Source organism: Periplaneta americana, chromosome 11, assembly GCF_040183065.1.
Source record: "Periplaneta americana isolate PAMFEO1 chromosome 11, P.americana_PAMFEO1_priV1, whole genome shotgun sequence".
Classification (NCBI taxonomy): Eukaryota; Metazoa; Arthropoda; class Insecta; order Blattodea; family Blattidae; genus Periplaneta; species Periplaneta americana.
In genome coordinates, this window is record NC_091127.1 from 20,465,804 (window position 1) to 20,478,950 (window position 13,147).

Sequence of the window (13,147 nt, forward strand, 5' to 3'; positions counted from 1 at the left end):
GCTCTACCAACTGAGCTACCCGGCCGCCATCATTATTAATACGAAATATTATTTTTGACTATGGTAATCAGTGGCGGCCCCTGCATATTTCTTAAGAGGAGGAAAGAAATTAACAGTGCTAAATGACACCTTCTTCAATGAAACATGCTACAAATTAGCCTACATGCATACATATAAGACCAGGTAGTGTTGGGGTTGGCCTTCCTCCCTTTTGTATAGCAATAATCTGTTCTTGTAAACTGAGTTTCCTAAATTGTCCAAAATATATAATGTTTTCACTTCCATTCATTGTTGAATAATTGCGCAAATTAACAATTACAAGGAAATTCACAACCTCGTAGCGTTTTTCGAGCACACTACAGCATCACACGTGTTGGAAGAGACTAGCTACTAACTCGTAACCGGAACCGTTTTACGGAAATGGGAATGGGAAATAATCTGAGGAAAGCGAGAACACTGCACCCACCCACGTGGTCTGTGTTGTCACATGTACATTTTACAAGTTCAGTATCACATACTTTTGAAGAATGTCAGTTCTTGTAAAGTCATACTATCATTATTGTTGAAAGCTGCCGGTGGCCGATTAATTTTTTATGTTAAAAATAATGTAGTTTGGAGTACCTACTTTCAGTTTCAAATATATTTGTACAAAACTGACAACTTGGGTGTTGCCCTGTCTAGTAAACAATGAACAGAAGTGAATTTCAGGGGCCAACTACATAAAACTACTTCCTCTTTGTTTTACATAAACCCGACTTTAACTTTCAAATATCCACGAAAGTTTCAAACCATGAATAGTAGCCTATATAAAGTGCAATGAATAATATTATTGATTTATAATTAAAAAAAAAAAGTTTACCTCTTTCATAGCGTTGCGTTACAGGGCTATAGAAAGAAGGGCTGGCTCAATGCTTTGTTGTTCAGCTTGCCGCCTTGAGTCTCTCCCTCTAGCCACCCCACCACTTTCTGACGTCACTGCGGTACAGTTGGTCTCGGTGAGTGTTGCAGAGTTACGAGTGTTGAGAAATGTAATTCAAGTTCACATGCACCCTTTCGTAATATAGGCCTATTTGGTTGTGTAATTAGCGTATATTACAGTTCTTTATGTATAGAATAATTATAAAGGTACAGTATTACATTATTAATGATAGTATTTTGAGTTTAAAAATGGTGAATTGTGCTGTAGCGAACTGTTCGAATGACTCTCGTCACACTCACGAAGTAATTTATCACTGTTTTCCGAAAGATGTGCTTTTAGCTAAAGAGTGGGAAAGCAAGTGTCATAGGCAGGACCAAGTGAATATTAAGTGTGCACGTATCTGTAGTGATCATTTCGAAAGTGTGACCGATTGTGAAGATGATATGAAGAACAGGCTTTTGGGGTTAAAAGAAAGGAAGATATTAAAGAAAAATGTGCTCCCATTTCTAAATATTCCAAGTTCCAAGGCTGCAAGTGACTCAAACCGAGAAGATAGATATCAGAAGAGAAATATTCGAAAAGCTGCTCTTAATCACCTTCAGACACTGGGTCCAAAGAAGCCAAGATTAGAACCTAGTACTGGCAGCTCTGAATATATAAATATTACACAGGGATCTGAAGAAGCGTCTGTAGTGTCTGAAGTACATTGTCTGAAGTGTGATGAACGCGGAAAACAAATTGATTTACTGAAAAGAAAGGTAAATATTTTAGAATACAGTGTTAAAACTTTGCAGTCAAACAATAAAATACTGAAAAAGAAGCTTACTTCTCTCAGCTGCATATTTTTTAATTATTTCCTGCTTACTCCTTGCACTCAGATTTCTTATTGGTAATAAACGTTCTGGTTTGGTTCTTACATACAAGAAAATTATTTTGTTATAAACACTTGGGTAGGGATTTGTCTTACGGTGGATTAACTGAACCTTCCGAAGAGTGGAAAAAAACTATATAAATGTCGTCATCATCATCATCATCAGTAGCTATCAGGGTTTAGGCCATTTGGTCTGTTCCGTCTCAGGTGAAAAGTTAGTCTCTCCATCGCTTTTTCCGGCGTCCACGATCTCTGTATCCAAGGGGTCTGTAATTTAATAATCTCCTGGTAGTCTATCATTTGGCATCCGTAGAACATGCTCATGCCAGTTGCTCCGATACTTGTGGATTGTCTCTGTAATGGCTGCAATATTTAGTTCTTGTCGGATGTCTTCATTATATTTGTGGTCATAGAGAGTGTAGCCTGCTAGCGGTCTTAGTAATCTCATCTCAGCTGCTTCTATTCTTTTCAGTTGACTAGTTGTTAGAGTCCAAGTTTCTGATCCATATAGCAAAGTTGGAATAGCCATTGTTTTGTAGAAGTTCAAAATTGTCTTGCCGGACCTTCTTAAACAGTGTATTTCTAATTGTTCTCAGCAGCTGTTGAAATTTGGCTAATTTATTATCTATATCTGGAGAATGAATATAGGAGAGATTACAGCCAAGATAAGTAAAAGCATTTACTTGCTTTACTCCTAAGTTATTGATAACTATTTTAGTTCTTATAGAATTTTTACCAATAAAGGCCGTGGTTTTTGTTTTATGTATAGAAATTTCTAAATTGTACCCTTTTGCTTTTTGATATAGCCTATGAATTGCCATTTGTAAGTTGTCTTCGGTGTTAGCTAATATAATTAAATCATATGCATAGAGCAGAGTATTAAGGGGTTTGTTATCGATCATAAAATGTTTGGCCAAATCAATTTGCAAGTCCTTAATAAGTGCATTAATATATATATATATATATATATATATATATATATTAAATAAACGAGGAGACAGCGGACAACCTTGTTTTACGCCTTGATTTGTTATCCTAGTCGTTAAACTAATCTTGTTATTAATTTTAATTTTATACAAATGTTTGAAGTTGAATTTAAAACTATGCACGGGAACTCCATTGCCGAGGCTATCAAACTATATGCACGTGTGAGAACATTTGTGAGACTGAGGTCCTTGAATCGGGGGCAGAGAGCAGAATTCCTGAGGAACAGCGCTAAGAATAATGCCTAGTGGATGAAGTCGTCTAGAAAACAGCAACTTCATTAGATGAGTGAAAAAATAAAATAAGCTGAATCATTATAGAATGAAGGTAAGGATAACGTTGATGTACTTGATAATTTACCAGTCTTATGAAAATTGACTACTCTGCCACCAATATACATCCGTAACTATTAACTTAGCAAAAGGTAAACATTTGTTCCATTATTTCCATCTAATGTAGTTAACTGATTATTTAAAACCATTTGATTTCATGAACTTCCACCAGGAGTGAAATTATTGGTTATCGAAATAATAATAATAATAATAATAATAATAATAATAATAATAATCATAATAATAATAATATACAGTCATTCAGAGTTTTCTGTATCAGGGCAGATCTTTCACTGCAAACCCAAAATTATCCAATCTCCCCTATTTTCTGCCTTTTCAGTCGCTTCCTTATATCTTAATGTTATAATATGATATCTTCTGCACTGAGCTTTACTCCTTTCAGTAAGCAGTTTCTCTTAGCCAGTGACGCAGACAATTTCGTTTTCTCTTCCTGATTAGTTTCAGCGTTATTCTTCTTCAACCACTCTTTCTAGCACAGCTTCATTTCTTATTTTGTCTGTCCATTTAATACGCTCCATTGCAGATATAATATAATATTCGTTCTTGATAGATTTTTTGCCCAAGGGCAGATCTTTCACTGCAGACCCAGCAGTCACGTATATTTATAATATAATATAATTATAATACATAATATAATATAATATTTAACAATACTAATATTATAATAATAGTCTAATTATCATTATCGTCATTGATGTGTTCTAGCGCGCAGCTTCAGTCCACATGTCCCATACTATATAGCAACCTTGTCCATGTATGAATAAATGCCTCTCCTTGACCTGGGATATAAAATTTAATCAGCAGGGAAACGTGACACGTGAAAGGAAATAAAAGTCTACCACAAAATATTTAAGAAAGAAGCTATAGCTCAGTAGGCACATCAGTTAGAAAAGCAACGAAATTGTTAAAACTGAAGTCTTTAAAGACAACTAGCGTTTATAAAATATTGAATGAAACAGGCCATATGCCTAGGGTTGAACTTTATAACTTGTTATTGGGGGGTGTTCACGATGGTCATATCAATCCACAGTTGATTTTAGGCCTATATTTGGTCGATAATTCCAGCACTTATTGCAACGGAGTTTTACGTTGTATTTGTGAGCGAAGGACTTGCTGTGTACCGTGATGACGTCACAGCGGCTGGGAGGACAGCATCACTTTCCGACTCGCTATGAGCCAGCCCTTCCTTCTATAGCCCTGGTTGCGTTAAAACTGTTTTTGTTGTGTCTCCTCCTAGATGTGTTATAGTCCGGTTGAATGCAACATTGTTAGGTGGCAGAAATAGCGAGCTTGCTGCACGACCAGTCGATTTCTATTTCCCGCCCATGACTGATTCAGAGGAGGATCTCCTCCCTATCCGTTCATTTACTTGCTTTAAAACTCTGCTACTTTCTCTGGCCGCTAGTGCGCTGTTGTCCATGTGTGTTAACTGCAGTAGAAGAGGAATGGAGTGCTTTTCCTCTACACAGACAATCTCGCATCTTTCTCAGTTTTCTACAGCATATGAGCGCGCGTCATTTAAAACTTGATCAACCGAGTTTTTCTTACAGCTGTGAACTTAAAAATTATCGAATCTTCCTCGAATTTCAAGGCACATATTTTATTTGGTATTTACTTTCAAAAGAAGAAAATGTAAGGACGTTCCTCCCTTCCCTCCCCCGAGGAACCGCCACTGATGGTAATGACACTTTTTCTTTTATTCCAAGATTTTCTTTACACAATTTTTAACAATCCTGCATCTTTAAATAAACCATAAGAGCTAATCAAAAATTACTGGTGAAAGAGTGGCTGGCATGACGTTAGTCATTGCCAATCATCAACCTAGACCTGTTGACTGCAAGTTCCAGTTCTGATACTGCAAGCGAGGATGAATAGCTATGCTTTGTGGTAAATCTCCTGCATATGAGGAGAACAATCGGAGATTGCTGCAGCATTGTAATATAGATGGCTTGTGCAAGAGACAATACCGGGGCCAGAGCGAGGGAGAAATCAGTTTCCTGCTGTGTTAAATATTTATCACGCTGTAGCTCTTAAAATAGTTAATCAATCATGCTTGTAATTTTTATGATTGATAGGTGAATGTATTTAGTATTTATTTATTTATTTATTTAACCTGGTAGAGATAAGGCCGTCAGGCTTTCTCTGCTCCCCTACCAGGGGATTACAACTATAATATGAACAATAAAATTACAATTAACATTAAATTTATAATTACAATTACAATAAAAATTAAAGTACGACAAGATTACCTGATTAATGAAAGCTAGACATTTTATCATAGAAGTTACGAACAAAGAATATTTTTGTATTTACTGAATTACAAATTAAACCTACAATAACAAAAATCTATAGTGATGAAATTACCGGATATTGAAGTATTTTGTGATATATTAAGAGAACTATTTACAAGAAACCATGTCTGAACGAGTCTCAATTACTGGCCAAGTGCCTAGTAAGTTTGCATTTGAATTCAATTTTATTTCGACAGTCCCTGATGCTAGCAGGTAACGAATTCCAGAATCTTGGCAGGGCTATTGTGAAAGAGGATGAGTATGAGGAGGTGCGATGGGATGGTATTGTTAGTATTGTTTCATGGCGAGAGTGTGTGTTCAGATTGTGGTGGGAAGAAAGGTAAGTGAAGCAAGACGACAGGTACGAAGAAATAGAAGAGTTCAAGATTTCGAAGAGAAGGAGAAGTGAATGTAAATTTCTTTTCTTATCTAGTTTAAGCCAACCTATTGTTTCCAGGGATGGGGTAATATGATCATATTTACGAACATTGCTTACAAAACGTACACACAAGTTATGAGCACGTTGAAGTTTCGTTTTGTTGTTGTTGAATGTCTAAGGAAAGCATAGAAAAAAATTCGAAGGCAAAACCTTTTTTGGAAACAGGGAGAAAAAATAGTAACTTCGAAGTGATCTATTCAAAATAGACATTTACACCTTCAAATGTTGATAAGCGGCAAACTTTTTTGTTTTTCACGTTAGTTGGGGGTCAGAGTGAGAGAAGTGTTGAAAAAGAATGGAAATTACTTTTAAAAGTTATTGCTACTCAAAATCTTCACTGGTTTCTGAGTTATGGCAAGTTAAGCCACCGTTTTCACTTTGTCGAAGGACTCAAGACTCAGCCTTTTGTTTGTTATAAGAGGAAGAATGCTGGAATATTTTTAAAAAATAACTAAACTCTACATACTGGTACCAATTGTGCATAGTCTGTGTAAAGCACAACCCTTTTGTCTCTCTTTTATCACTACCACTTGCTTTACTGAATGACAAGGTGTAACAGAAATATTCTTTCACATGAACGAGAAATGACCAGCTTTTTGTGCAATTATAAATACAGAGGAAGAAGGGTAAGAATGTGTCAGCTTGACCGTGTGTGTATGTTTTCTGTTTTCTTGTATCTACGTGTCTTGAATGATGCAGGCATTCTAAACAATAGCGTTATTCTTCCAGAATGTGTTAAGATTGAACACTGCACTATAACCCATATCCTTGTAATTTGTAAAAAATGGAACGGTCTAACCTAAAATTACGTTTTTTTTTTCGGACGAACTTATAAATGCATTCTCTTTACATCTGGCAGGCTACTGAATTTCATCTATACTAATAATAAATCTGTAGCCGAAATTTTTCTGGTAATTTTCGATTTTCCAAAAATAATTGGTCCTAACATATATAATTAACCACCCTGAAACCGAAAATCGCTTTTTTGAAATTTTTGCTTGTATGTCTATCTATCTGTCTGGATGTTTGTTACCTTTTCACGTGATAATGGCTGAACTGATTTATATGAAAATTGGAATATAAATTAAGTTCGTTGTAACTTAGAATTTAGGCTATATGGCATTCAAAATATTTGATTTAAAAGGGGGGTTATAAGGGGACTTGAATTAAATAAATCGAAATATCTTCCTTATTATTAATTTTCATGAAAAATATCACATAAAAGTTTCTTTACAAATAATTTCCGATAAGTTTTTTCCATGCAAAATTTTGATAGGACTGATATTTAATGAGATAAATGAGTTTCAAAATTACAATAACAACGCCATCTAAGGCGGTGCAATGAAAAAAAAAACAAATGACTTTGTCTATAAGGGGCCTTGGACAACAACAATCGAAAGTTATGAAACATACGGTAGCCTAAAGAGAATGTTTCTGTGTTTGTATGAAGTAATATCGGAAGCTAAATTAACCAATTTGTATAATTAATTATTAATTCACCATTGGAAAATGTAGTTTCTCTAGATGGACATAATGCTATAATGTTATTACAGTAACCTCTGAGTGAATCGAGGACAGGTAAGATTAAAATAGCTTCTTATGCACAGAAAATTTGATAGGCATTCGTTTCCTGTATTTCCTAAAATAATTTTTATGACTGGATCAAAATGATCGCATTTTAATTTTTTTTAATACAATTTAGATTAAGAAACATAATAAACGATTTATCCTTCTATCAAACACGAATGTTCCCTGGATCAAACGTCCTATTTTAATTATGTAATTACTTTATATTTATTTCTAATGGGTGCAGCGGAGCGCACGGGTACGGCTAGTAACTAAATAAATGCCTAACTGCCTATTAGGCAACACTGCACTCATGTGATTCGCGGGAGCTGTGAAACCACTGAAAATCATATGCAGGAGGTTTGCCACGGCAAATAGAGGTAAGGGTGCCTTTATAACCTGTCTTGATAATATAATTTTAATCTTGAGTGGTTTTTATCACAAGTGCGTACTATATTCGCCAGAATTTTTTTTCCTTGATTGTAGGATGAATTGGAGTACATATTGTATTCGAGTAAATACGGTATTTTCAGAATGCTATACTGGTACACATTAACAGTATTTTTCAATAAGTTAGTTCGGATACTATCATACAAAAGCACTTTAAAGGAAATCGAGTTCAGAATATGGGTTGAGGTAAAATGAAGGAGATGAATTAAATTTGCTTGTAATCATTCTTTAGTCAAGGACAGGGACAAAAAAACACTTTTATCCATGACCATAACAAAAAACATGCCTTTACTAAATAGTTTTGCGTTTGTAAAGTAGGCTTTTATTCAACATTACTTTATTCCATTAGTGAGATAAAGACTTTACCTCACAGTTTGAACTTTATCTCACAGTTCATTAGTATTTTCTTAGTACCCGGGTACACACATATACTTTTCCATTCAACTATTACTCAAGAAGTTAATACATTAGTTACTAGATGTCACTACCTCTACTTCTTTATTACCATTTCTTAAATACTGTACATACACTCAATCTCCTTCTCTTTTCTCAATCTACTACGTCGTAATTTGTGCATTGCATCCATATCTAATATGTTTTTTTTTTTTTAATTTTGTAATAATTTACCTTTTGGGATGCGAGGAGATTTGAACCTGCGAAGTTGGGTTTATAGGATTTTAAAATTACGTTTTAATATTCCTCTTAAGTTTACAGAAGTAAAAAGAGAAATTATTTTAATCACATTATTCCAGTGAACACTTCTAAATAATCCCTGATATTTCAAAAAGACGAAAATACAAGTTTAAAATGGATAAAATATATTAAAATTATATAATTAATTATAATTTGTTATTTATCCAATGCCTTAGATACCATTCTTCACTAATCATGGCCTCCTACATCATAACCTACCTAGTACACATATCGATTCTAAAATCCATGCCATGATATGTGATTATTTGAAGACTTATTATCAACATATTTTCTTTTATAAAACAGAATTTTTCGTTATGGTCATGGATAAAATTACATATGGTACTTGTGAGCGTGATCTTTATTGCGCTCGTGTAATTTAAGCACTTGGCTGACGCCTCGTGCTTAAATCTTTCCACTCGTGCAATAAAGATGCACTTACCTCACAAGTACCATAAATAACTATTAAATTTTGCTTGGAGTATACTTTATCAGAAACAGAATTCTTATCGGGGCTTAAATCTACAAGATGACTCACCTTCCCTTCCAATGGAAGTCATTCTAAGAATTTTTATCAGTTCTGAAAATGCACTGCCATAAGCTAAATATGAACCCAAACCCTACTTCTAATGACAAGCACTGAACTACTTGACTACTAGGAATAATTAAAGTTGAAAAGTTTCATAATAAAAGACACAATAAGCTACAGTGCCATTCCATTCTGAATCCTGAAACTCTGCTGCAAGTGACTGCTTGGGATCTTTCATTATTGAGACAAGTGTAATATTTAAGCAATTAAAAGAGAAGTGTAGAGGGTACTTGACTCCATGTGGCATTGTTTTATAAAGCCCAGTACCGCAGCTATTGTTCTCCAACAAGACATCGTCCATTCATAACAAAAAAAAAAAAACAGACTGGGTTCTGATGCCATATGTTGTCAAAAAAATCCACTCAATGAGAAAGTACTTGAATGTTCGGTCAAGCAGAAGCCAGCACCACCTGGCGACTTACCAACTGAACTGTCAGGAATCCGCCATAACTGTGAGCAATGACAGCTACATGCTTTGGGTTCATGTCCTGCACATAGTGTTTCCATACATAGTCCACGTGTTTTTCTGCATTTTGGCTTTCCTGTAAAAATTCAATGTTAAGAGTTTATCAAAATGTAATTTCCAGGTAGTTTTCCTAAAAGCAACAAATCGTGTATGTCTAGGAGTCTCCTTTATATATATATATATATATATATATATATATATATATATATATATATATATATATATATATATATATAGGGTGTTTCAAAAATACGGGGCATAATTTCAGGTATGTATTTCCCACATGTAGACAATCAAAATAGTTCATTACAACATGTGTCCGGAAATGCTTTATTTCCAAGTTATGGCCTTCACAACATTGAAATTCACCGGAATGTTTTTCTTTCCGCAGGTCGTTTCCGTCAAAGGAGACATTAAGAGGGCACTCTGACAGTTCATTCCGAGGCGAAGGTTACATTCAGTGTTGTGTAGGTACTTGGATCGAAGGTTTCCTGATCGATGGATAGGTAGAGGTGGCCCAATTGCTTGGCCTCCACGCTCACCTGATCTGAACCCTCTCGATTTCTACTTGTGGGGCCATTTAAAATCATTGGTTTATTCGTCTCCGGTGCCTGATTTGGAATCCCTTCGGAATCGAATTGTGGCATGTTCTGAGGACATACGCAATACTCCTGGAGTTTGGGATCGTGTTTGCAGGTCAATCAGACATCGATGTGAGGTCTGTATTCAAGTAGGAGGTGGACATTTTGAACATCTTCTGTAATGACAACGACCTGCGGAAAGAAAAACGTTCCGGTGAATTTCAATGTTGTGAAGGCCATAACTCGGAAATGAAGCATTTCTGGACACATGTTGTAATGAACTATTTTGATTGTCTACATGTGGGAAATACATACCTGAAATTATGCCCCGTATTTTTTAAACACTCTGTGTGTGTATATATATATATATATATATATATTTTATTCAATCAAATTCAACCAAACTTAGTATAGTTACTTCAAGTGTATTAACTGAGTACCTGTTAACAAAAATTTAAATCCTATGCATGTGTTTTTAAAACACATACATTTACTAATGCCTTAAACTTTATGTGATTCCAAACGGTATTTATCAATGATACCAGTAGCGGCCTGTGGTTACAAAGGTTGGCAGTTCTGCACGAAAAATAGTGTATTTAGCAAATGCATGCTGTTTATTGCATCTAAATCGGATAACGCGTGTAATTACAGCCCCTTCTCGAAGTTGACTGTGCACCCGAAATTGTACTCAAACAATCAGTGTCCTACACCTCTCCCGCCTGGTACAACTAGTCAAATTAACTAAATCCTTCACTCCGGTGTTTGTCCATGTATTTCCTCCTCTAAACAGAATACACGGGTGGGGAAGAAAGGGTTTTCATGAGTGCAGCAAAAAACCAATTGTTTCCATTACACATTTCGGTATTAAAATGACTAGTAGGCTACATGATTTCCTCGACTTTTCCCAGAAATTTCAATATTTAAACTTTGTGTAGAACGTCCTAATTTCTTAAGTTAACATGCAATTTCTCTTTTAATTTCGAAAAGGGTTGTCGATTAGGTTTTCATTTCATTCATTTTTAATATAAAACATTTCCTCAGACACACTGACTAATCATATCACACCACCCACAGTACTGTAACACATTGGAACTGTAATGATATACAGTAGTCCAGAAGCCTAGGTATTCTAACGCAGGTCATAAAGAGATGAGGGTGTTGGCGGTTCTTTTGTATATTCGGAAAGAGCTGCTTCGGTTGCAGCTTTAATGCAGTCTTATGGGATGGTGAAGAAAACCAGTTTTCTGCTGCCGACTACCCTACGTTGAGCTCCAGGAACTGCCGATCACAGATCCGAAAAGTACACTACAGCTAAAATTATCGAGCAGTTTGAGGCTCCTACGGACAGTAAAATCTCGAATCGAAGGAGAATGAATTGGAAAAATAAATGAAACAATGAACTAGATTACATAAAAGCATGTTTTACATTTTTAATTTTTTCAGGTCCATTTAAATGGCGGTTCTGTAGCTCTGCAGTTCTTATTGTAGAGCCGCCCCTGAATGATACCATACTAAATTAGAAGCAGAATGAAAAGTTCTAATTCTTATTTCTGTAGTATTTTCTTTCATTTCATTCTCTCAAGCATTTTCCCCATATGAGAACCCTACATGACTCTATCCTTGTTTAGAACATAAAGTACTTAATACTTTAAAGATGTCAGACTGAATAACAGTTACTACAAGGGTTCCTAGCATAATCATGATTGTATTCATGCATATTATACGACGGTCATTTCGTAAGTCATGGCAACTACAGTAAAACCTCGCTTTTTACACTATCCCATGTAATACGCTTTTTTTGTCCGGTCCCTGCACATTTCATATATAACGCCTTTATAAAATACCCCGTTTGTTGCACTCAAGTCCTGCATAATACGCTGTTTCTGTGGAATATTTTCGATGTAATTTTCAGCAATGTACTGTACCAGCAATGAAACATCTTGAACTCACTGGTGCCATTAACCTGAAAAGTATTGGTATTCGATCCTTTACCTGCGCAAGTCATACTGTACAATATCCCACCCTCTTGATATGCTCTTACTTTCGACTCTTTACCTGCGCGCTTAAAGCCTACATACAGTTACAAAACCCCACCCTCTTGCTAATCCTCTCTATCAAGCAGCATTCTTCACTCAATCGTAATAAAATTCTAGAAATTTTAGCTGGTCAGTTTGTTATCCTTTAGTGTATTGGAGATCTGTGAGTGTGATTATGATGAGTGTTAAATGAAATGCTCTTTCTATGTCGGAAAAATTGAAAATCTCACGAAAGTACGATGAAAACAGTACTCTTAATCAGAAACAACTCTCTGATTCATTAGAAATCCCATAATCGACATTAAGGACGATAATAAAAAATCACGATTCAATCACTGCAGCTACGACGTCGGGAGGATGTAAACGCAGGAAAGTGAAGTGCAGTAAACATGAGGACTTGGAGAACACGCAAACGGCAAACACTATAAATGACTTTTTTCGAAAGAATTAAGTACAGTACATATTGTAAATGTCTTTGACATATAGTGCAGTAATTACATAATATAATGGAGTAATACTGAATTACCTTTCATGAATCATGTACAGTATTTCAATAAAGAAAAATGGTAATAGAGTGTAGATACTGTATATAAGTCAAAATTAGTATACCCGCCCAATATGTGGTCCTGGTTAATACGCGGTTTACACTCGGTCCCTTGAACAGCGTCTTGTCGGGGTTTTATTGTATATTATATCAACCAATAAAGCTGCAGGAATAGAAATTCACTACATGCGACTGAAGGTCACTGCAATGTACTTCGCAATGCTAGTACCAAATTGGGTCCGGGTGCAGGAAGCAATGGGTAAGGGAAATTGAAAGATGCGTAAATAGAAATCATTGTTTTATTATGCACAAAAGGAAATAAAGTACATTACTCACAGCTAACACCCTTCAAAATAATCCCCCAA

At 35.4% G+C, this 13,147-nt stretch overlaps 1 protein-coding gene across 3 annotated transcripts in view; it reads right to left on the reverse strand.

Annotated features, from left to right (window-relative positions):
- LOC138708864 (FAM172 family protein homolog CG10038) overlaps positions 1-13,147 on the reverse strand; it is a 108,653-nt gene that overhangs the window by 68,628 nt on the left and 26,878 nt on the right. For all 3 annotated transcript variants that reach the window (XM_069839124.1, XM_069839125.1, XM_069839123.1), the window contains exon 6: positions 9,578-9,697. In XM_069839124.1, coding sequence (XP_069695225.1) covers positions 9,578-9,697 — 120 coding nt within the window. The remainder of the gene's footprint in view (positions 1-9,577; positions 9,698-13,147) is intronic.